The 24,252-nt window shown below is 49.8% G+C and overlaps 1 protein-coding gene across 1 annotated transcript in view; it reads left to right on the top strand.

Annotated features, from left to right (window-relative positions):
* Nucleotides 1-20,859, top strand: part of LOC134341274 (A disintegrin and metalloproteinase with thrombospondin motifs 5-like) — a 48,232-nt gene extending 27,373 nt beyond the window's left edge. The window contains exons 5-10 of the mRNA XM_063039137.1: nt 6,392-6,575; nt 11,291-11,454; nt 12,975-13,150; nt 15,640-16,303; nt 19,912-19,957; nt 20,744-20,859. Of these exons, the coding sequence (XP_062895207.1) occupies nt 6,392-6,575; nt 11,291-11,454; nt 12,975-13,150; nt 15,640-16,303; nt 19,912-19,957; nt 20,744-20,859 (1,350 nt within the window). The remainder of the gene's footprint in view (nt 1-6,391; nt 6,576-11,290; nt 11,455-12,974; nt 13,151-15,639; nt 16,304-19,911; nt 19,958-20,743) is intronic.
* Nucleotides 20,860-24,252: the final 3,393 nt, after the last annotated feature.

Here is a 24,252-nt window from a genome sequence, read left to right as displayed (position 1 = left end):
AGTGTAAAGGGAGTGTGTGATGGACAGTGTGGGGGGAGTGTGTGATGGGATGGTGTAGGGGGAGTGTGTGATGGGACAGTGTAGAGGGAGTGTGTGATTGGATGGTGTAGAGTGAGTGTGTGATGGGACAGTGTAGAAGTAGTGTGTGATGAGACAGTGTAGAGGGAGTGTGTGATCGGACCGTGTAGGGGGAGTGTGTGATGGGACAGTGTAGAGGGAGTGTGTGATGGGCCAGTGTAGATATAGTGTGTGATGAGACAGTGTACAGGGAGTGTGTGATGGTACAGTGTAGATGGAGTGTGTGATGGACAGTGTAAAGGGAGTGTGTGATGGACAATATAGGAGGAGTGTGTGATGGGACAGTGTAGGGGAAGTGTGTGATGGGACGGTGTAGGGGGAGTGTGTGATGGAACAGTGTAGGGGAGTGTGTGATGGAACAGTGTAGACGGAGTGTGTGATGTGACGGTGTAGAGGGAGTGTGTGATGGACAGTGTAGGGGGAGAGTGTGTTGGAACATTGTAGAGGGAGTGTGTGATGGGACGGTGTAGAGGGAGTGTGTGATGGACTGTGCAGATGTAGTGTGTGATGGGACAGTGTAGAGGGAGTGTGTGATGGGACAGTGTAGACAGAGTGTGTGCTGGGACGGTGTAGGGGAGTGTGTGATGGGACAGTGTAGAGGGAGTGTGTGATGGGCCAGTGTAGAGGAAGTATGTGATGGGACAGTGTAGAGGGAGTGTGTGATGGGATGGTGTAGAGGGAATGTGTGATGGACTGTATAGAGGGAGTGTGTAATGGACAGTGTAAAGGGAGTGTGTGATGGACAACATAGGAGAAGTGTGTGATGGGACAGTGTAGGGGAAGTGTGTGATGGGACTGTGTAGGGGGGGTGTGTGATGGAACAGTGTAGGGGAGTGTGTGTTGGACGGTGTAGACGGAGTGTGTGATGGAACAGTGTAGACGGAGTGTGTGATGTGACGGTGTAGAGGGAGTGTGTGATGGACTGTGTAGGGGGAAAGTGTGTTGGGACATTGTAGAGGGAGTGTGTGATGGGCCAGCGTAGGTGTAGTGTGGGATGGGACAGTGTAGATGTGGTGTGTAATGGAATGGTGTAGATGGAGTGTGTAATGGGATGGTGCAGATCGAGTGTGTGATGGGATGGTGTAGAGGGAGTGTGTGATGGGACAGTGTAGTTGGAGTGTGTGATGGGACAGTGTAGAGGGAGTGTGTGATGGGACAGTGTAGAGGGAGTCTGTGATGGGATGGTGTAGAGGGAGTGTGTGATGGGACAGTGTAGGGCGAGAGTGTGTTGGGTCAGTGTAGATGTAGTATGTGATGGGACTGTGTAGAGGGAATGTGTGATGGGACAGTGTTGAAGTAGTGTGTGATGAGACAGTGTAGAGGGCGTGTGTGATGGGACGGTGTAGGGGAAGTGTGTGATGGGCCAGTGTAGCTATAGTGTGTGATAGGACAGTGTAGAGGGAGTGTGTGATGGGACGGTGCAGGGGGAGTGTGTGATGGGACAGTGTAGAGGGCGTGTGTGATTGACAGTGTAGAGGGAGTGTGTGATGGACGGTGTAGAGGGAGTGTGTGATAGGATGGTGTAGAGGGAGTGTGTGATAGGATGGTGTAGAGGGAGTGTGTGATGGACAGTGTAGAGGGAGTGTGTGATTGGACAGTGTAGAGGGAGTGTGTGATGGACTGCGTAGAGGGAGTGTGTGATTGGACAGTGTAGAAGGAGTGTGTCATGGGACGGTGTAGAGGGAGTGTGTGATGGACTGTGTAGATGTAGTGTGTGATGGGACAGTGTAGAGGGAGTGCATGATGGGACAGTGTATGGGGAGTGTGTGCTGGGATGGTGTAGAGGGAGTGTGTGATGGATGGTGTAGAGGGAGTGTGTGATGGGACAGTGTAGAAGTAGTGTGTGATGAGACAGTGTAGAGGGAGTGTGTGATCGGACCGTGTAGGGGGAGTGTGTGATGGGACAGTGTAGAGGGAGTGTGTGATGGGCCAGTGTAGATATAGTGTGTAATGTGACAGTGTAGAGGCAGTGTGTGATGGACAGTTTAAAGGGAGTGTGTGATGGCAGAGTGTAGAGGGAGTGTGTGATGGCAGAGTGTAGAGGGAGTGTGTGATGGGCTGGTGTAGATATAGTGTGTGATGAAACAGTGTACAGGGAGTGTGTGATGGGACAGTGTAGAGGGCGTGTGTGATGGATTGTATAGAGGGAGTGTGTGATGGACAGTGTAAAGGGAGTGTGTGAATGACAATATAGGAGGAGTGTGTGATGGGACAGTGTAGGGGAAGTGTGTGATGGAATGGTGTAGGGGGAGTGTGTGATGGAACAGTGTAGGGGAGTGTGTGATGGAACAGTGTAGACGGAGTGTGTGATGTGACGGTGTAGAGGGAGTGTGTGATGGACAGTGTAGGGGGAGAGTGTGTTGGGACATTGTAGAGGGAGTGTGTGATGGGACGGTGTAGAGGGAGTGTGTGATGGACTGTGCAGATGTAGTGTGTGATGGGACAGTGTAGAGGGAGTGTGTGATGGGACAGTGTAGACGGAGTGTGTGCTGGGACGGTGTAGGGGAGTGTGTGATGGGACAGTGTAGGGCGAGAGTGTGTTGGGTCAGTGTAGATGTAGTATGTGATGGGACTGTGTAGAGGGAATGTGTGATGGGACAGTGTTGAAGTAGTGTGTGATGAGACAGTGTAGAGGGCGTGTGTGATGGGACGGTGTAGGGGAAGTGTGTGATGGGCCAGTGTAGCTATAGTGTGTGATAGGACAGTGTAGAGGGAGTGTGTGATGGGACGGTGCAGGGGGAGTGTGTGATGGGACAGTGTAGAGGGCGTGTGTGATTGACAGTGTAGAGGGAGTGTGTGATGGACGGTGTAGAGGGAGTGTGTGATAGGATGGTGTAGAGGGAGTGTGTGATTGGACAGTGTAGAGGGAGTGTGTGATGGACTGCGTAGAGGGAGTGTGTGATTGGACAGTGTAGAAGGAGTGTGTCATGGGACGGTGTAGAGGGAGTGTGTGATGGACTGTGTAGATGTAGTGTGTGATGGGACAGTGTAGAGGGAGTGCATGATGGGACAGTGTATGGGGAGTGTGTGCTGGGATGGTGTAGAGGGAGTGTGTGATGGATGGTGTAGAGGGAGTGTGTGATGGGACAGTGTAGAAGTAGTGTGTGATGAGACAGTGTAGAGGGAGTGTGTGATCGGACCGTGTAGGGGGAGTGTGTGATGGGACAGTGTAGAGGGAGTGTGTGATGGGCCAGTGTAGATATAGTGTGTAATGTGACAGTGTAGAGGCAGTGTGTGATGGACAGTTTAAAGGGAGTGTGTGATGGCAGAGTGTAGAGGGAGTGTGTGATGGCAGAGTGTAGAGGGAGTGTGTGATGGGCTGGTGTAGATATAGTGTGTGATGAAACAGTGTACAGGGAGTGTGTGATGGGACAGTGTAGAGGGCGTGTGTGATGGATTGTATAGAGGGAGTGTGTGATGGACAGTGTAAAGGGAGTGTGTGAATGACAATATAGGAGGAGTGTGTGATGGGACAGTGTAGGGGAAGTGTGTGATGGAATGGTGTAGGGGGAGTGTGTGATGGAACAGTGTAGGGGAGTGTGTGATGGAACAGTGTAGACGGAGTGTGTGATGTGACGGTGTAGAGGGAGTGTGTGATGGACAGTGTAGGGGGAGAGTGTGTTGGGACATTGTAGAGGGAGTGTGTGATGGGACGGTGTAGAGGGAGTGTGTGATGGACTGTGCAGATGTAGTGTGTGATGGGACAGTGTAGAGGGAGTGTGTGATGGGACAGTGTAGACGGAGTGTGTGCTGGGACGGTGTAGGGGAGTGTGTGATGGGACAGTGTAGAGGGAGTGTGTGATGGGCCAGTGTAGAGGGAGTATGTGATGGGACAGTGTAGAGGGTGTGTGTGATGGGATGGTGTAGAGGGAGTGTGTGATGGACTGTATAGAGGGAGTGTGTAATGGACAGTGTAAAGGGAGTGCGTGATGGGACAGTGTAGGGGGAGTGTGTAATGGAATGGTGTAGATGGAGTGTGTAATGGGATGGTGCAGATCGAGTGTGTGATGCGATGGTGTAGAGGGAGTGTGTGATGGGACAGTGTAGTTGGATTGTGTGATGGGACAGTGTCGTTGGAGTGTGTGATGGGACAGTGTAGAGGGTGTGTGTGATGGGACAGTGTAGAGGGAGTCTGTGATGGGATGGTGTAGAGGGAGTGTGTGATGGGACAGTGTAGGGCGAGAGTGTGTTGGGTCAGTGTAGATGTAGTATGTGATGGGACTGTGTAGAGGGAGTGTGTGATGGGACAGTGTTGAAGTAGTGTGTGATGAGACAGTGTAGAGGGCGTGTGTGATGGGACGGTGTAGGGGAGTGTGTGATGGGCCAGTGTAGATATAATGTGTGATAGGACAGTGTAGAGGGAGTGTGTGATGGGACGGTGCAGGGGGAGTGTGTGATGGGACAGTGTAGAGGGAGTGTGTGATGGACAGTGTAGAGAGAGTGTGTGATGGACGGTGTAGAGGGAGTGTGTGATGGGATGGTGTAGAGGGAGTGTGTGATTGGACAGTGTAGAGGGAGTGTGTGATGGACTGCGTAGAGGGAATGTGTGATTGGACAGTGTAGGGGGAGTGTGTCATGGGACGGTGTAGAGGGAGTGTGTGATGGACTGTGTAGATGTAGTGTGTGATGGGACAGTGTAGAGGGAGTGTGTGATGTGACAGTGTAGAGGGAGTGTGTGATGTGACAGTGTAGGGGATTGTGTGATTGGACAGTGTAGGGGAGTGTGTGATGGTACAGTGTAGGGGGAATGTGTGATGGGACAGTGTAGAGGGAGTGTGTGATGGGACAGTGTAGATGGAGTGTGTGATGGGACAGTGTAGAGGGAGTTTGTGATGGGACAGTGTAGATGTAGTGTGTGATGGGACAGTGTAGATGTAGTGTGTAATGGGATGGTGTAGAGGGAGTGTGTGATGGGATGGTGTGGAGGGAGTGTGTGATGGAATGGTGTAGAGGGAGTGTGTGATGGGCCAGTGTAGATGTAGTGTGTTTTGGGATGGTGTAGAGGGAGTGTTTGATGGGACAGTGTCGATGTCGTGTGTGATGGGCCAGTGTAGATGTAGCGTGTTTTGGGATGGTGTAGAGGGAGTGTGTGATGGGCCAGTGTAGATGTGTTTGATGGGACAGTGTAGATGTAGTGTGAGATGGGACAGTGTAGATGTAGTGTGTTTTGGGATGGTGTAGAGGGAGTGTGTGATGGGCCAGTGTAGATGTGTTTGATGGGACAGTGTAGATGTAGTGTGAGATGGGACAGTCTAGATGTAGCGTGTTTTGGGATGGTGTAGAGGGAGTGTGAGATGGGACAGTGTAGATGTAGTGTGTTTTGGGATGGTGTAGAGGGAGTGTGTGATGGGCCAGTGTAGATGTGTTTGATGGGACAGTGTAGATGTGTTTGATGGGACAGTGTAGATGTAGTGTGAGATGGGACAGTGTAGATGTAGCGTGTTTTGGGATGGTGTAGAGGGAGTGTGAGATGGGACAGTGTAGATGTAGTGTGTTTTGGGATGGTGTAGAGGGAGTGTGAGATGGGACAGTGTAGATGTAGTGTGAGATGGGACAGTGTAGATGTAGCGTGTTTTGGGATGGTGTAGAGGGAGTGTGAGATGGGACAGTGTAGATGTAGCGTGTTTTGGGATGGTGTAGAGGGAGTGTGAGATGGGACAGTGTAGATGTAGCGTGTTTTGGGATGGTGTAGAGGGAGTGTGAGATGGGACAGTGTAGATGTAGTGTGTTTTGGGATGGTGTAGAGGGAGTGTGAGATGGGACAGTGTAGATGTAGTGTGAGATGGGACAGTGTAGATGTAGTGTGAGATGGGACAGTGTAGATGTAGCGTGTTTTGGGATGGTGTAGAGGGAGTGTGAGATGGGACAGTGTAGATGTAGCGTGTTTTGGGATGGTGTAGAGGGAGTGTGAGATGGGACAGTGTAGATGTAGCGTGTTTTGGGATGGTGTAGAGGGAGTGTGAGATGGGACAGTGTAGATGTAGTGTGTTTTGGGATGGTGTAGAGGGAGTGTGAGATGGGACAGTGTAGATGTAGTGTGAGATGGGACAGTGTAGATGTAGTGTGAGATGGGACAGTGTAGATGTAGCGTGTTTTGGGATGGTGTAGAGGGAGTGTGAGATGGGACAGTGTAGATGTAGCGTGTTTTGGGATGGTGTAGAGGGAGTGTGAGATGGGACAGTGTAGATGTAGTGTGTTTTGGGATGGTGTAGAGGGAGTGTGAGATGGGACAGTGTAGATGTAGTGTGTTTTGGGATGGTGTAGAGGGAGCTTCACTTTATGACTGAACCCTCTGTCTGTTGCTGTTTTTCAGACTCCAGTGGATGGGAGATGGGGTTCCTGGGGTCCTTGGGGATCTTGCTCTCGCTCCTGTGGGGGTGGGGTCCAATTCTCACGGCGCCATTGTGACAATCCTGTTCCTGCTAATTTTGGCAAGTTCTGTCTTGGGAAGCGGGAGATGTTCCAGTCGTGTAACCTGAAAGATTGTCCAGACAATGGTGGTAGGTCTACACCCAGGGACAGTGGCAGCACCAACCCTCTTGTATCAGGATCCCTCGTTGATTGTTACTTCCTGCTGCATCTTCCACTGCCCAGGCCATTGGCATCCTTCACCTGCCTCACTGCCCACTGGCATCTCCTCCACCCACCTCACTGCCCACTGGCATCCTTCACCTGTTTCATTACCCATTGACATCACCTGCCTCACTGCCCATTAGCATCACCCAGCTCATTGCCCATTGCCCCATTCTATTACACTATTATTGTTTTACCCTGTCCCACTTCAATGCACTGTTTGATAAATTAACCTCTTTGAACAGTATGCAAAACAGATTTTACACTGTATTTTTCTTCTTATGACCATAATGAACCAATTTGAATTTCCCTCACTCACCTTCTCCACTACCTATGACTGTACGGCTAAGCACAGCTCCTGTTGACGACACTTCTGTTTTTGGCCGAGTCAAAGGTGCTGACAAATCAGCGTCTGGGAGGGAGATTGAGAATCTAGCTGAGCAGAGCCACAATAACATATTCTCACTCAATGTCAGCAAGACCAAGGAGCTGATTATTGACTTCAGGAGGAATCAGAGGTCCATGAGCCCATCAGTGGTTCAGAGGTGGAGAGGGTCAGTTACTTTAAATTCCTGTTAAACAATCTGTCCTGGCTCCAGCATATAAGAGCAATTTGGAAGTGTGGCAGTGCCTCTACTTCCTTCCCAGTTTGTGAAGATTTGGCTTGACATCTAAAACTTTTACATATTTCTATAGATGTGTGGTGGAGAGTGTACTGACTGGATGCATCATGGTCTGGTATGGAAACACCTTCAAAAAGTATTGGATGTCGCCCAGTCCATCCTGGGTAAAGCCTTCCCCTCCATTGAACACATCTATACAGAGCACAGTTGCAAAAAACAATATCCATCATCAAGGACTCCGACCATCCAGGCCGTGCACTCTTCTCACTGCTGCTACCAGAAAGAAGGTATAGGAGCCTCAGGACCCACTCCACCAGGTTCAGGAATGGTTATTCCCCCTCAACCATCAGGCTCTTGAACCCAAAGGGGATAAGCACTCAACTTCACTCGCCCTATCACTGAACTGTTTCCACAAACTCAACACTCACATTCAAGCACCCCATCTCATGTTCTCAATATTTATTGTTTATTTATTTATTATTATTATTATTATTATTATTGTATTTTTACTTTTTCTCCTCTCAAGGTGATAAAACCTGAGGTACAGGAATAGCCAAGAACACTCATTTCTCAATTGCTAGGATCTTTCAGACTATTCTAGTGGTGTCTCATATTGTGGCTTCTGGAGATTTACGTAGATATTGCTGTGTAGTGACTTTGGGTTGCTGCCATTTGTAGATATTACTACTGGGGCAATGTATACCTTGTCCATGTTCCATAGTCTTTCAATTGCCTCTTTTCTCGCTTTGCTCACTGCTACCAGAGGAAGGTGTTGCCTTCGATCAGTCTCTCTCTGTCCCTCTCGCTTGCTGCTGAAGGATGGTGTTAAGAGTCTTGGGTCTTGGGCAAGGTTTAATCAATGAGGTTTGTGGATTGGACTTGCACAGTTTATGTGTTTCCATTTTTTGTTGTTATGTTGTGCGATGTTGATCGAGTGATTGGTTCTGCGACCGGCACTAGATTGAATTGAACTGAGCTGAAGTTGAATGTTTTGTTGATTTTGTGGTTTGATGTTTTATGTTCTGTGTTTTTTTTGCTCATTATTTTGCTGTCTGTGCAATTTGTTCTTTGTTTGCACGCTGGGGATTGATGTTTTCCTTTGAACGGGTTCCGTGGTGATTCTTTGTTTCGTGGCTGTCTGTGGGAAGAGAAATCTCAGGGTTGTAGAGGGCACACATACTTTGATAATAAATGTACTTTGAATCCTTGAATTCAGCATATTTCTGATTCTTCATTTAGTAATTTCTATAAGTTATGTGTGTTTGGAATAGCTTTATCTATTAAATAAGTTGTTCTTGCTTGTTTATCCTGTATTATAATATCCAGACAGTCACTATGGATTGTCCTATCTGTAATAATGGATCGGTGGTAATATAATTTGTAGGACTCTAACTCTAAAACTGGATCAGGCTTGTATTTATAGCAAGGTATGGTGTTTTTTTATGAGTTTGTATTTTAAAACAAAATTTTGGTGAATGACATTTGCCACTTGATTGTGCCTCTGTAAGTCATCAGATTGAGCTAAACTGCTACAGGATCCTGCAATGTGTTGGATTGGTTCTCGTTTCTCTCGGTATTTTATACACTCACCATCTTGAATGTGTTATTTTATTACGTATTTTCGATCATTTGTTCTGTTAAACACATCCTGTATTGCCACAAGGAACCCTTCTGTTTCTGGAAGAGGTCTCTATCTCTGAGACAGGTGTTAATTATTTGTAGTATTATTTCCTTTGTATTTGCATGGTTACTGTCTTTTGCACACTGGTTGTTTGTCTGTCCTGCTAGGTGTGGTCTTTCATGGATTTTATTTCTTTATTTCACAATACAGCACCCTTTGAGACACACCACCCCAGCAACCCCTGACAAACTCAATTAACCCTAACCTAATCACTGGGCAATCTACAATGATCAATGAACCTATCCCGTACGTCTTAGGACTGTGGGAAGAAACCAGAGCACACGGGGAAAACCCAGACGTTCCACGGGGAGGACGTATACAAACTCCTGCCAGAATTTAACTCCGAACTCCAGTACGCCCCTAATTGTGATAGCATCACACTAACCACTACGTGCCTGTGGTACCCTATTGTGATCCTTAGCTTTATTGAGAATGAACCTTAGGGTTGTATATAGTGATATAGACATACTTTTATAATAAATTTACTTTGAACTACCTCCTCCTCCTCCTCTGACGTGTCCTCATTGTCCGCCTCGTCAGCCTGGCTCACGCTCAGCAGTGGGGGTTCCTCAAATACGTAATGAACCAATTTACCAAACTGCACATCTCTGGACATGGAGCAAAATGGAGCAATCAGGGAGAAGGTGGAAAACCCACACAGGCAGCACCCAACACAGCACCCAAGACAACACCCAAGACAGCACCCAGGCAGCACCCAAGGCAGCACACAGGCAGCACACAGGCAGCACCCAAGGCAGCACACAGGCAGCACCCAAGACAACACCCAAGGCAGCACACAGGCAGCACCCAAGATAGCACCCAAGGCAGCACCCAAGACAGCACCCAGGCAGCACCCAAGGCAGCACACAGGCAGCACCCAAGGCAGCACACAGGCAGCACCCAAGACAGCACACAGGCAGCACCCAAGGCAGCACACAGGCAGCACCCAAAGCAGCACCCAAGGCAGCACACAGGCAGCACCCAAGACAACACCCAAGACACCACACAGGCAGCACCCAAAGCAGCACCCAAGACAGCACCCAAGACAGCACCCAGGCAGCACCCAAGGCAGCACACAGGCAGCACCCAAGACAACACCCAAGACACCACACAGGCAGCACCCAAAGCAGCACCCAAGACAGCACACAGGCAGCACCCAAAGCAGCACCCAAGACAACACCCAAGACAGCACCCAACACAGCACCCAAGACAACACCCAAGACAGCACCCAGGCAGCACCCAAGGCAGCACACAGGCAGCACCCAAGACAACACCCAAGACACCACACAGGCAGCACCCAAGGCAGCACACAGGCAGCACCCAAGACACCACACAGGCAGCACCCAAAGCAGCACCCAAGACAGCACACAGGCAGCACCCAAGGCAGCACACAGGCAGCACCCAAAGCAGCACCCAAGGCAGCACACAGGCAGCACCCAAGACAACACCCAAGACACCACACAGGCAGCACCCAAAGCAGCACCCAAGACAGCACCCAAGACAGCACCCAGGCAGCACCCAAGGCAGCACACAGGCAGCACCCAAGACAACACCCAAGACACCACACAGGCAGCACCCAAAGCAGCACCCAAGACAGCACACAGGCAGCACCCAAAGCAGCACCCAAGACAACACCCAAGACAGCACCCAACACAGCACCCAAGACAACACCCAAGACAGCACCCAGGCAGCACCCAAGACAACACCCAAGACACCACACAGGCAGCACCCAAAGCAGCACCCAAGACACCACACTGGCAGCACCCAAAGCAGCACCCAAGACAACACCCAAGACAGCACCCAGGCAGCACCCAAGACAACACCCAAGGCAGCACACAGGCAGCACCCAAGACAACACCCAAGACACCACACAGGCAGCACCCAAAGCAGCACCCAAGACAGCACACAGGCAGCACCCAAGGCAGCACACAGGCAGCACCCAAGACAACACCCAAGACACCACACAGGCAGCACCCAAAGCAGCACCCAAGACAACACCCAAGATAGCACCCAAGGCAACACCCAAGACTCTACAGCTGAGAAGCAGGGGCTATGCCCACTGTGTCTGCGTACCATTCCCTTGCAGTCTGTATGTGATCGTCCTGAACTGCACCCATCCTGCACAGTCCAGTCACCCCCAGCCTCCACCTCAACTCCTCCATGCTGCCTCATTGCCCTTTCCCATCTGATCCCCTCCGTTGTTCCCTGCGGCTAAGGCCACGTCCACCCTTTCTTGGGCCCAGTCCTCCGCCCTTACCCTCCCCTCCCCTCCCCTCGCCATCCGCTCCGCGGCCAGGTGGCATGTTCCTAATGGGAGATGCCCTGTTGCCGACAGGCCTGAGCTTCCGTCAGGAGCAGTGTGAGGAGAGGAACGGGCTGTCGCCGGAGGGGACGCTGCTGGAATGGGAGCCTTACTACCATGGCATCCGCTGGGCTGACCTCTGCAAACTCAACTGCCTGCTGAAGGGGACATCTCGTGTCAACGTCTTCTCTGTCAAGGTTTGTCTAAACCTCTCCATACCTCTCCCCATTGAGACCCCCCTACCGCCACCTCCCAGTCCCATCCAGACTTCTATTCAGAGGGCCCACACAAGCTCCCTCTACCTTCCCAGAGGAACGCGTCTACATTGGGTCAAGACACATCAACACTGGGTCAATGTAGCACCAAAGCAGAGTCAACAAGCACCTCCTTCTGGCTTCACCCCCCCCCCCAGCGACTTCCTGCTGATGCCCCCTTGGGTGACCCCAACAGTTTTTTCTACAGCTGTGATCAAAAAGCTCCAGACCCTGGCCCTCTGCACCTCCTTCCTTAACTGGTTCCTCAACTTTTGTGCAGGTCGGAAATAACATCTCCACCTCGCTGACAATCTCAGGGCACACCCTGGGGTGCTTGCTCAGCTCTCTCTCCACCCATGATTGTGTGGCTAGGCACGGCTAAAATCCCAGATGCCATCTACAAATTTGCTGACAATACAACTATTTCAGATGGTGATGAGAGGGCGCACAGGAGTGAGATATATCACCTAGCTGAGTGGTGTCACAACAACCTTGCACTCAACGTCAGTAAGACCAAAGAAGTAATTGTGGACTTCCAAAAGGGTAAGACGAGGGAACACACACTGGTCCTCTCAGAGGGATCAGAAATGGAAAGAGTGAGGAATTTCAAGTTCCTGGGGATATATCCTGGGCCCAACATATCGATGAAGCTATAATGAAGGTCCAACAGTGACTATATTTCATTGGGAGTTTGAGGAGATTTGGTTTGTCACCAAAGACATTCAGAGATTTCTACAGATGTACTGTGGAGAGCACCCTAACCGGCTGCGTCACAGTCTGGTATAGGGTGAGGGGAGTGAGGCCTACTGCACAGGATCACAACAAACTGCAGAGAGCTGTGAACTCAGTCAGCTCCATCATGGGCACGAGGCTCCGTAGTATCCACGACATCTTCAAGGAGCAGTGTCTCAAAAAGGCAACACCCATCATTAAGGACTGAAATCATCCAGGACATGCTATGTTCTCATTGTTTCCATCAAGGAGGTGGTACAGGAGCCCGAGACACGCATACAATGTTTCAGGAACAGCTTCTTCCCCTCTGAATGGATTTTGAACCCATGAACATGACCACATCACTTTTTGATTTTTATTTTTGCACTACTTATTTAATTTAACCATCATATATACTGAAGGTAATTCATGGTGTTTTTCTATTATTATGTATTGTGTTCTACTGTTGCTGCAAAGAGAACAAATTTCACAACATATGCGGGTCACGCTGGGTGGCCTGGGTGTCTGATCCTCAGTGACCCGGTCCCTTAGTCCAAACACTGACCTCTCGCCCTGCAAATGAACCCATGGATTCCCACTCCTGTCTTTGCGACATCACAACTAACCTCACTTCTGTGTGTAACTTCATGCCTGCCCTCTGCAGGACCTCGAGGCTGTGTGACTCCAAGACTGACCTCTGCTCACTACGTAACCCAAGGCTGACCTTTGCTCTTTGCCCCAACTCCGTGCAGGTGAAGGATGGGACATCATGTTTCCCACACAGCAATGCTGTGTGTGTGCGCAGCCAGTGTGTGAAGACCGGCTGTGATGGGCTGATTGGCTCCAGGAAGCGCTACAGCTCTTGTGGTGTGTGCGGGGGTCTTGAAGGAAACTGCAAGAGGGTGGTCCATCACTACCATAGGAGAGTGTGAGTGAACCCTGCAACTTCACCTCTGAACCCTGCCCTTGCATCTCCAAACCCTCTTTCTGTATACAAGCTCTGCCCCTTGACCTTCTGAACCTTGTTCTGCAACCTCCACACTCTTTTATTGAACTCTAAGCTAACTGCACAACCTTCCCATGACCTGCCCCTCAACCTCTGAACCCTACCTTTTAAAATACTGACCCACTAAGGACCTATGCCCCTCACTCCATCAAAATGATGACCACCGCTGCCTTAGATCCCAATGCTGATGAATTTCTTCCTGCCAAACCCCAACCCCCTACCCATCAAACCTACAACTCTCTTGACCTTTGACCCTGGAACCTCACAAAAATTTTGGTCATTGACTCTTCAATTTTCCTTCTCTAGCTCATCCCCTCCCCCCACTCTTGATTCTTGAACCCGCTAACTGGGCAGCCCTTCAGCCTTTCAGCTGTTGATCTCTTGACCCTTCATCTGACCTCCAAACAGATGACCAATGCTCTGACCTATAACCTACCATGGTGCACAATAACGTCATATTCCCTTTGGGCGCTTCTTCACCATCTCTCCGTTTCCACTCTCAGATCTTTGATTTCCTGACCCTTCTCACTACTCCTTTTCACCATATTGCTCCTGGTAAACTCACCATGTCCTCTACTGATCAATAGACAACTAATGAGTTGGACACCTTCATCTGCCTTAATCTAACCCTCAGAATGTGATTGCAAGATGTCCCAGGAGAGAGAGCGGTGGGAAACAACCAGACTAATCGATTCAATTAACTCCATCATCAAATCAGAGATGTGCAGAGCAATAAACGGCCCTGCAGACCATCCATACTCAGGCTGACCAAGATATATAGTCCAGCTAATCCAATTTCCTTCATAACTCTTGTAATCCAAATCCCTGAGCACAGATTCCTTCAATGTATCTAACATACTGAGCCTGCTTGAAGCACTTCCTCTGACAGGTGGTTCTATTTATCCACCACCCGCTGTGTGGAAAAAAAATCCCCTCTGCTTCATATAAAACCTTTCAACTCTGGCTTTAAAATTTTGTTCCCTGGATTCAGTTTCTACATGTTGGAGGAAAAAATGCTCAAACTGTCTAATCTCTCCCTGTAACTCAATCCGGATCGTCTCCTCTCTCCCTGTAACACCGTCTAGACAGTCCAATTTCTACCTATAACTCAGTTCAGACTGTCTAATGTCTCCCCGTAATTCGGTCCAGACTCTCTCCTCTCTCCCTGTAACTGAACCAGACAGTCAAATCTCTCTGTAACAGAATTCAGTCTGTCTAATGTCTCACTGTAACTCAGTCCAGACTGTCTCCTCTCTCCCTGTAACTCAGTCCCTCAATTTCTTGCAAGCGTTTCTTTTGCACCGTTTATAGCTGAATGGTGTGGGCACATGGCCAAGTGGTTAAGGCGTTGGACTAGCGACCTGAAGGTCGTGAGTTCGAGCCCCAGCCGAGGGAATGTGTTGTGTCCTTGAGCAAGGTACTTAATCACACATTGCTCTGTGACGACACTGGTGCCAAGCTGTATGGGTCCTAATGCCCTTCCCTTGGACAACATGGGTGTAGTGGAGAGGGGAGACTTGCAGCACAGGCAACTGCCGGTCCTTCCATACAACCTTGCCCAGGCCTGCGCCCTGGAGAGTGAAGACTTTCCAGGCGCAGGTCCATAGTCTCGCAAGACTAACGGATGCCTTATCTATAGCTGAATGGCTTGCTTCCTATATCAAAGTAAGCAGAACATTGCCGAACACCCCAAATATGACTTTGCCAGCATCTTGGACACTGGCAACATAATATGCTACCTTCTGTACTCATACACTGACTGATGAAGGCCAATGTTCCCATTTCCTTTTTCACTATCTTCCTGTTCAGGTGACCTTGCTTCTTTGATTTGTGCTTTCGTGCCTTGTGAGTGCACGATTAGCTGAACTAAATTACCGTGGGGTGGCCTGGTGGTGAAGTGGTCAGCAAAGCGCTTTATAGTACCAGTATCCCAGTTTCAATTCCCACTACTGCCCACAAGGTGTTTGTACTCTATCCCCGAGATCACATAGGTTTTCTCCAGGTGCTCCGATTTCCTCCCACAGTCCAAAGACGTTTGGGTTTGTAGGTTACTTGGTCATTGTAAATTGTTCCATGATTAGGCTGGAGTTGAATTGGGAATTGCTGGGCACAGCTCAAAGTGCCCGAAGGATCTGTTCTGTGCTGCAACTCAATGAAATAAAAATTAAACTGCATTTGCCATTCCTCTGCCCAGCTACGCCACCAGTCCAGATCCCATTACATTTCCTGGTACTCGTCTTCACTGTCAATGGATTACATCCTTCCTAAATGTTGTATTTCTCTTACGAGAAGCCATTTTCTCCCTCTGCGGTCTGTTACCAAGGTATATGGGGAGCGAGTGACTGTCCCAGAGGGTGGGGAGTGGAGTGGCATGAGTGGGCGGGTCCTGACCCTCTTTCTCCGTGCTGCAGGATGAACTACAGCGAGGTGGGGGTGATCCCACGGGGAGCAGCCAACCTGAAGGTGCGCCAACAGCCCAGGAGAGCTCCATTCCAGCTGTCGGCCTGCCTGGTGCTGCAGCGGGAGGACGGAAGCTTTGTGTTGAACGGTCGGGGCCGGATCAGCGGCTTTCCCAGCCTGGTTGAAGCAGGTGGAGTGGCACTTCACTACTCGGGCTGGAGCTCCCACAGGGAGGTGCTGCAGGCACTCACCTGTGCACCTCTGTCCGAGGAGCTGAGGCTGATGGTGTACAAACTGGGCTTGAGGAGGACAGTCCGCATCACCTACTCCTACTACCTACACAGGAGGAGGATGCAGGGGGAGGAAGTGCGAGGGGTGGCAAGGGCTCCAGCAGGGAAAGCCAGACCAGAACCTCGCCCTGTCCTGAGACCAGATCCCTTCCCTGTCCCCAGACTGGACACCACCCCTGTCTCCAAACTGGACACCAGCTCTGCCCCCAAACCAGACCCCACCTCTGTTCCCAAACTGGAAGTCATTACAGTCTCCAGACCGGGCATCACTCCTGCCCCCAAACCAGAACACACCTCTGTCCCCAAACTGGAAGTCATTACAGTCCCCAGACAGGGCATTACTCCTGCCCCCAAACCAGATCCCACCTCTGTCCCCAGACCGGACGTAACCTCAGTCTCCAAACTGGATTCCATTACAGTCCCCAGACCAGACATCACTCCTGTCCCAAAACCAGAACACACCCATGCTTCTAGCCAGCAGTCCACACTCTCCCCACAAGAACAGCCCACCCCTATTCCTACAGAGGACCTCACCTGTTTCCCCAGTCAGGAACCCCCCCCTGTCCCCACACAGGACCTCAGCGCTGTCCTCACACTGGTTCCAGTTCCTCTCCCCACAGGGCGCCCCACCTCAGGAAGCTGGCAGACGGGATCCTGGCAGTTCTGCTCTGTCTCCTGCGGCGTGGGCTGGGTGTCGAGAAGGGTGGTCTGCACAGACGAAGCAGGGAGACAAGTGAAGGCTTGCAATATGGAAAGGAGACCACACAGCACGGCACTATGTGTCAGGGGGAGCTGCAGCAGGGGGAAAGGATAGGCTCAGAGATCCCATACACGGTCCCATCACACACTACCCCTAGATCATCCCACCACACACTCCCCTACACTGTCACATCACATACTCCCCCTCGATCATTCCATCACACACTCCCTCTACACTGTCCAACACACACTCCCTCTACACCGCCCCATCACACACTCCCTCTACACCGTCCCATCACACACTTCCCTACACTGTCCAACACACACTCCCTCTGCACTGTCCATTCACACACTCCCTCTACACCGTCCCATCGCACACTCCCTCTACACTGTCCCATCACACACTCCCCCTACACTGTCCCATCACACACTTCCCCTACACTGTCACATCACACACTCCCTCTACACTGTCCCATCACACACTCCCCCTACACTGTCCATCACACACTTCCCCTACACCGTCCCATCGCACACTCCCTCTACACTGTCCCATCACACACTCCCCCTACACTGTCCCATCACACACTACCCCTACACCGTCCCATCGCACACTCCCTCTACACTGTCCCATCACACACTCCCTCTACACTGTCCCATCACACACTCCCCCTACACTGTCCCATCACACACTCCCTCTACACCGTCCCATCACACACTTCCCTACACTGTCCAACACACACTCCCTCTACACTGTCCATTCACACACTCCCTCTACACTGTCCCATCACACACTCCCTCTACACTGTCCCATCACACACTCCCTCTACACTGTCCCATCACACACTTCCCTACACTGTCCAACACACACTCCCTCTACACTGTCCATTCACACACTCCCTCTACACCGTCCCATCGCACACTCCCTCTACACTGTCCCATCACACACTCCCCCTACACTGTCCCATCACACACTTCCCCTACACTGTCACATCACACACTCCCTCTACACTGTCCCATCACACACTCCCCCTACACTGTCCCATCACACACTCCCTCTACACTGTCCCATCGCACACTTCCCCTACACCGTCCCATCGCACACTCCCTCTACACTGTCCCATCACACACTCCCCCTACACTGTCCAACACACACTCCCTCTACACTGTCCCATCACACACTCCCCCTACACTGTCCAACACACACTTCCCCTACACTGTCCCATCACATACTCCCTCTACACTGTCCCATCACACACTCCCTCTACACCGTCCCATCACACACGCCCTCTACACCGTCCCATCACACACTTCCCTACACAGTCCCATCACACACTCCCCCTACACTGTCCCATCACACACTTCCCCTACACTGTCCCATCACACACTCCCCCTACACTGTCCCATCACACACTTCCCCTACACAGTCCCATCACACACTCCCCCTACACTGTCCCATCACACACTTCCCCTACACCGTCCCATCGCACACTCCCTCTACACTGTCACATCACACACTTCCCCTACACTGTCCAACACACACTCCCTCTACACTGTCCCATCACACACTCCCTCTACACTGTCCCATCACACACTCCCCCTACACTGTCCAACACACACTTCCCCTACACTGTCCCATCACACACTCCCTCTACACTGTCCAACACACACTCCCTCTACACTGTCCCATCACACACTCCCCCTACACTGTCCAACACACACTCCCTCTACACCGTCCCATCACACACTTCCCCTACACTGTCCCATCACACACTTCCCTCTACACTGTCCCATCACACACTCCCTCTACACTGTCCCATCACACACTCCCAGGACACGGGTCAGACATGAAGTTACAATGAAATGAAATGAAGACTGAAATCGCTCACTGTTTGTCTATCAAAATCTATTGATCCTCCTACTGATATTTGGTCTTTTCCATATTTCCAATATCCAACGAATCTGTTTGAGGAACACTCATGTGTGTGTGTGTTTGTGCGTCTGCATGTGATTGTCAAATCTCAGCCCCACCCCGCTCCTCAGTTCCATACAGGTGATTGTGGGGGGGGGGACATGGTTTGATCTCAACGCTCGCCCATCTTCTGTACTGCAATCAGCATGGCTGTGCGTACGAACAGTGTCACAGAGGACACACGTATGGTTTTGTCCCTGTCCTATGGCAAGGAGTCAGACTCTTGAGGGAGGGGAAGTCTCACCCTAAACCATGCAGTCGTTCCAATCCCTGGGTGTGGGGACTCACTTAAAGAATGTACCAATGGAATCAGAGAGGGACTGACTGAACGCCTGTACCAATGGGGACCTGGAGACAGTCTGACTGAACGCCTGTACCAATGGGGACCTTGAGACAGTCTGACTGAACGCCTGTACCAATGGGGACCTTGAGACAGTCTGACTGAACGCCTGTACCAATGGGGACCTTGAGACAGTCTGACTGAACGCTTGTACCAATGGGGACCTTGAGACAGTCTGACTGACCGCCTGTACCAACGGAGACCTGGAGACAGTCTGACTGAACGCCTGTACCAATGGAATCAGAGAGGGACTGACTGAATGCCTGTACCAGTGGGGACTCGGAGACAGACTGAGGGGCTGTGTCTGTTGTTCACATGTTTTGTCCTGCTGGGAGGGTGATCAGTTCTGAAGTTAGGGTTCGGGGGAAGAGGGGACAGGGAGAGCAGGAGCTGGAGGATTTGGCAGGGACAAAGTGGGTGCGGTTTAATACACAGTGAGGTTGAGAACAGAATGTAGGAGGGGAAGGGGTGGATGTCAGAGGGGAAACATAAGGGGTAGAAAGTCTGCTCTCCTCTTCATTCCTGAGGCCTGGGTACCTACAATGGGCACTGCCAGGTACTGGAGAGATCCAACACTACTACTGTTCCCACAAACCCCTCCCAATCCATTGAAAGGATCATTTAACCAATATCAGTGATTTCTCCCAGACTGACATCCCCAGTAACATCCTCATCCTGTCCCATCGGACAAACAACATAATTCACAAGCCTCCTCCATCATGGGAAGAGATCAATAAGCTGACAGAGGAAACAACTGGATAATCTGTTTAAAGTCTCGATGAAGTGACACAACATCCCCACTGACTCCTGGGAATCTCCTGCCCACGACCGCAGCAAGCGTTGGCTGGAGTTGGAAATCTGGAGCTGTTGACCAGGGGCACACAGGGGTCCTACGTGAGCAATGGGAGAGGTCTCCTCACTTGTCCATCCCGACACACACTGCTGTCCTACCTGAGGTAAAGACTGACCTCGTCACTCACCTCAGGACAACCAGAGGGACGTCCTCGAACCCAAGAAGCAGGGGAAAGCAGGTAGGCTGCAGGGTGCAGCAGGAAAGCAGACAGGAAGAGTGGAAGGAGGAACTCGGGAACTGTGCAGAGAAGTAGCAAATGCCGTTTAACACAGTGTGCTGTAAAGCCACCTACATTATGGAAGAGATACAACACACACCGAGTTAGTCAGGTCCAAAGGGTGTGGCTGACCGATGGACGTGGCTGGAGATGGGGCTGGTAAGAAAGCAGAGGTAGTGGGAAAAGTGGTGGGGGTCTGGATCCATGGACAAGAGGCAGAGACAATAATACTGTGTTCAAACAAGATTATCAAAGCAATATTAAGTTCAAGTGTAATTGTCTTTCATCCATAGATGAATACCCATGAATACAGCCAAACAAACTAGCATTACTCCGAGCCAAGCTGCAAAACACAGCACCAACAGTCATACACGGGGACCAGGCACACTTAAGATAGCATCAAACATACAGTGACAAAAAATATAGTCCAAATCCCCGAGCCCATGAAATGTGGCTGCGATCTGCAGCTGAATACATCACCCTCTGCCGAGCAGGCACTGGGGGGCAGCAGGTATGCCACGCCACACCGCCTCCGGCCCTCGAGTGCAGCCACCGACTCCAACATCTCTCTTCTGAGTGGTGGGACCAGCCCTTCCCTGCCGTTGGCCAAAAAACATGATTTGGACTTGCAGAATTGCACATTGACAATGTCCAACAGGGTCTTGCAATCACAATAAAAGTGACTAAGATGATCGTTCTCTCTTCAACTGCATATTGCCATCATGCACCAGCACCTCTCTGTCGCAGGCAGCATCACGGACCGCACCAAGACCAGCTCCTTCAGTTTCTACGCCAACGAGCAACGCACTGATGAGATAGGCCTGCAGTACGTTAAATTCTTGATGACCAGCAGGGTCTTGTGATCGTAAAAAGCAAATTTAAAAAAGACAATAGCACCTCTGCTTGGCCCTGTAGAAGCCATTGAGTCCGAGCACACCACCATCTAATCATCCAAATCTCAGGTTTGTCTACTGCATACATACTTTAATAATAAATGGATCTTGAACCTTGCACAATATGTAATTTCCTTTACTACAGACGACAACACTGGACCTTCTCTTGGTAAATAAGGCTGGGGAAGGGGCTGAAGTATCGGTGGGTGGGCATTTTGGGACCAGTGATCACAATCTTACTCATTCAAACTAGTCATAAAAGATAGAACTGGTCCACAGCTTAAAGTCTTAAATTGGGCAAGGCTATTTTTGACAGCAGTAGACAGGAACTTGCGAAGATTGATTGTGAGGGGATGTCCGGCAAGTGGGAAAAGTTTTAAAGTGAGAGTGAGATCAGGTTAGCATGTTAGAGCGAAGGGCAAGGCTGGAGGGTTAGGAAACCCTGAGGGATGGGGAATATTGAGGCTCAAGGCAGGAAACTGGTCACAACCTGGTATGGAAGTTGTCCTGTCCAAGACCAGAAGAAGCTGCAGAAGATCGTGAACACAGCCCAGCACATCACACAAACCAATCTTCCGTCCTTGGACTCACCTTACACCGCACACTGTCGGAGCAGTGCTGCCAGGATAATCAAGGACACGACCCACCCAGCCAACACACTTTTCGTCCCTCTTCCCTCCAGGAGAAGGATCAGGAGCTTGAAGACTCGTACGGCCAGATTTGGGAACAGCTTCTTTCCAACTGTGATAAGACTGCCGAATGGATCCTGACCCGGATCTGGGCCGTACCCTCCAAATATCCAGACCTGCCTCTTGGATTTTTTGAACTACCTTACTTTCCCTTTTCTATTTTCTATTTATGATTTATAATTTAAATTTTTACTATATTTACTATTGATTTGTACTCCAGGGAGCGCAAAGCACAGAATCAAATATTGCTGTGATAATTGTGCACTCTAGTATCAATTGTTCGGCGACAATAAAATAAAGTAAAAAGGAGGCGTGTGGCAGCTACGATCAAGTGAGCATATACAGAAACCATAGAACAACTACAGCACAGAAACAGGCCTTTCGGCCCTTCTTGGCTGTGCTGAACCATTTTCTGCCTAGTCCCACTGACCTGCACACGGACCATATCCCTCCATACACCTCCCAACCATGTATCTGTCCAATTTATTCTTAAATGTTAAAAAAGTACTAGCATTTACTACCTCGTCTGGCAGCTCATTCCATACTCCCACCACTCTCTGTGTGAAGAAACCCCCCCCCCCAATGTTCGCTTTAAACTTTTCCCCCCTCACCCTTAACCCATGTCCTCTGGTTTTTTTCTCCCCTTGCCTCAGTGGAAAAAGCCTGCTTGCATTCACTCTATCTATACCCATCATAATTCTATATACCTCTATCAAATCTCCCCTCATTCTTCTACGCTCCAGGAAATAAAGTCCTAACCTATTCAACCTTTCTCTGTAACTGAGTTTCTCAAGTTCTGGCAATATCCTTGTAAATCTTCTCTGCACTCTTTCAACCTTATTTATATCCTTCCTGTAATTTGGTGACCAAAACTGAACACAATACTCCAGATTCAGCCTCACCAATGCCTTATACAACCTCATCATAACATTCCAGCTCTTATACTCAATACTATGATTAATAAAGGCCAATGTACCAAAAGCTGTCTCTATCTACCTGTGGCGCCACTTTTAGGGAATTTTGTATCTGTATTCCCAGATCCCTCTGTTCTACTGCACTCCTCAGTGCCTTACCATTTACCCTGTATATTCTATCTTGGTTTGTCCTTCCAAAGTGCAATACCTCACACTTGTCTGTATTAAACTCCATCTGCCATTTTTCAGCCCATTTTTCCAGCTGGTCCAAGTCCCTCTGCAAGCTTTGAAAACCTTATCACAACCTTATCTTGGGATATACTCCTATATCACAAGAGATATAGGAGTATACTTGAGGGAAAAATCACGATAGCAACAAGAGGTCACGAGATAGCTTTGGCAGAGAAGGGAAAAGGAAACTCCAAACAGCTTGTAGAAGTACAGTATCTGAAGAGTAAAGAAATAACCAAGGAATAAATATGATCAGTGTGATTGCCTATATGTGGAACCATAAGAGATGGGAGAGGACTTAAATTAATACGTACTCCTTGTCTGTGTTTACCATGGAGAAAGACACAGAAGCTGGTGAGTTCTAGGAAAAGAACCGGGATCTTGGTGTGTATCAACTTACAGAGGAGATGCTGGAGGACTTTAAGCATGTATAGGTGGATAACTGCCCAGGAGTCACCAAATGCATAATAAACAGTTAATCCTTCCAGCCAAGTCCCTTCATCAGGACTGGAAAGGAAGAGGGAAGAAGCCAGAGTAAGAGGAGAGTGAAAGAGGAGGAGTTCTGTGTTCCTCCAGAATTTTGTGTGTGTCAACCTGGCAGATGATAGGTGAGACCAGATGAAGGGTAAGGTGGATGCATCCTGGGATATTGTGCAAAGCAGGAGAATAGATTGCCGGAGTCCTGGCTGAGACTTTTCAACTTTTATTACCCACAGGTGAGGTACTGGAGAATGAGTGATGTTGTGTCTTTATTTATGAAGGGCTGCAAGCACAAACCAGGAAACGGCAGGTCAGTGAGCCTAACAGCAATAGTGGGAAGGTACCCTGAGGGGATTCTGAGAGAGAGCATCTACCTGCATTGGGAAAGGCAAGGACTGATTAGGGATTGTCAGCATGGATTTGTGTGTGGAAAATAATGCCTCAACAAATGTGTGTTTTTTGAAGAGGTGACCAAGAGGATTGGTGTGGGCAGGGTAGTAGATGGTGTCTACATGGACTTCAGTAAGGTCCATGACAAGGTCTCGTGGTGGGCCAGTCCAGTAGGTTAGAACGCATGGGATGCAGAGCAAATTGAAGTAGTGGTAGGAGTCACAGAAACATAGAAACATAGAAATTAGGTGCAGGAGTAGACTATTCGGCCCTTCGAGCCTGCACCGCCATTCAGTATGATCATGGCTGATCATCCAACTCAGAACACTGTACCAGCCTTCCCTCCATACCCCCTGATCCCTTTAGTCACAAGGGCCATATCGAACTCCCTCTTAAATATAGCCAATGAACTGGCCTCAACTGTTTCCTGTGGCAGAGAATTCCACAGATTCACCACTCTCTGTGTGAAGAAGTTTTTCCTCATCTCGGTCCTAAAAGGCTTCCCCTTTATCCTCAAACTGTGACCCCTCATTCTGGACTTCCCCAACATCGGGAACAATCTTCCTGCATCTAGCCTGTCCAACCCCTTTAGAATTTTATGTTTCAATCAGATTTCCCCTCAATCTTCTAAATTCCAGCGAGTATAAGCCTAGTCGATC

The sequence above is a fragment of the Mobula hypostoma genome (assembly GCF_963921235.1).
Source record: "Mobula hypostoma chromosome 13 unlocalized genomic scaffold, sMobHyp1.1 SUPER_13_unloc_1, whole genome shotgun sequence".
NCBI classification, from domain to species: Eukaryota; Metazoa; Chordata; class Chondrichthyes; order Myliobatiformes; family Myliobatidae; genus Mobula; species Mobula hypostoma.
The sequence above is the reverse complement of the archived record's forward strand: the minus strand, read 5'-3'. Positions and strand labels throughout refer to the sequence as shown.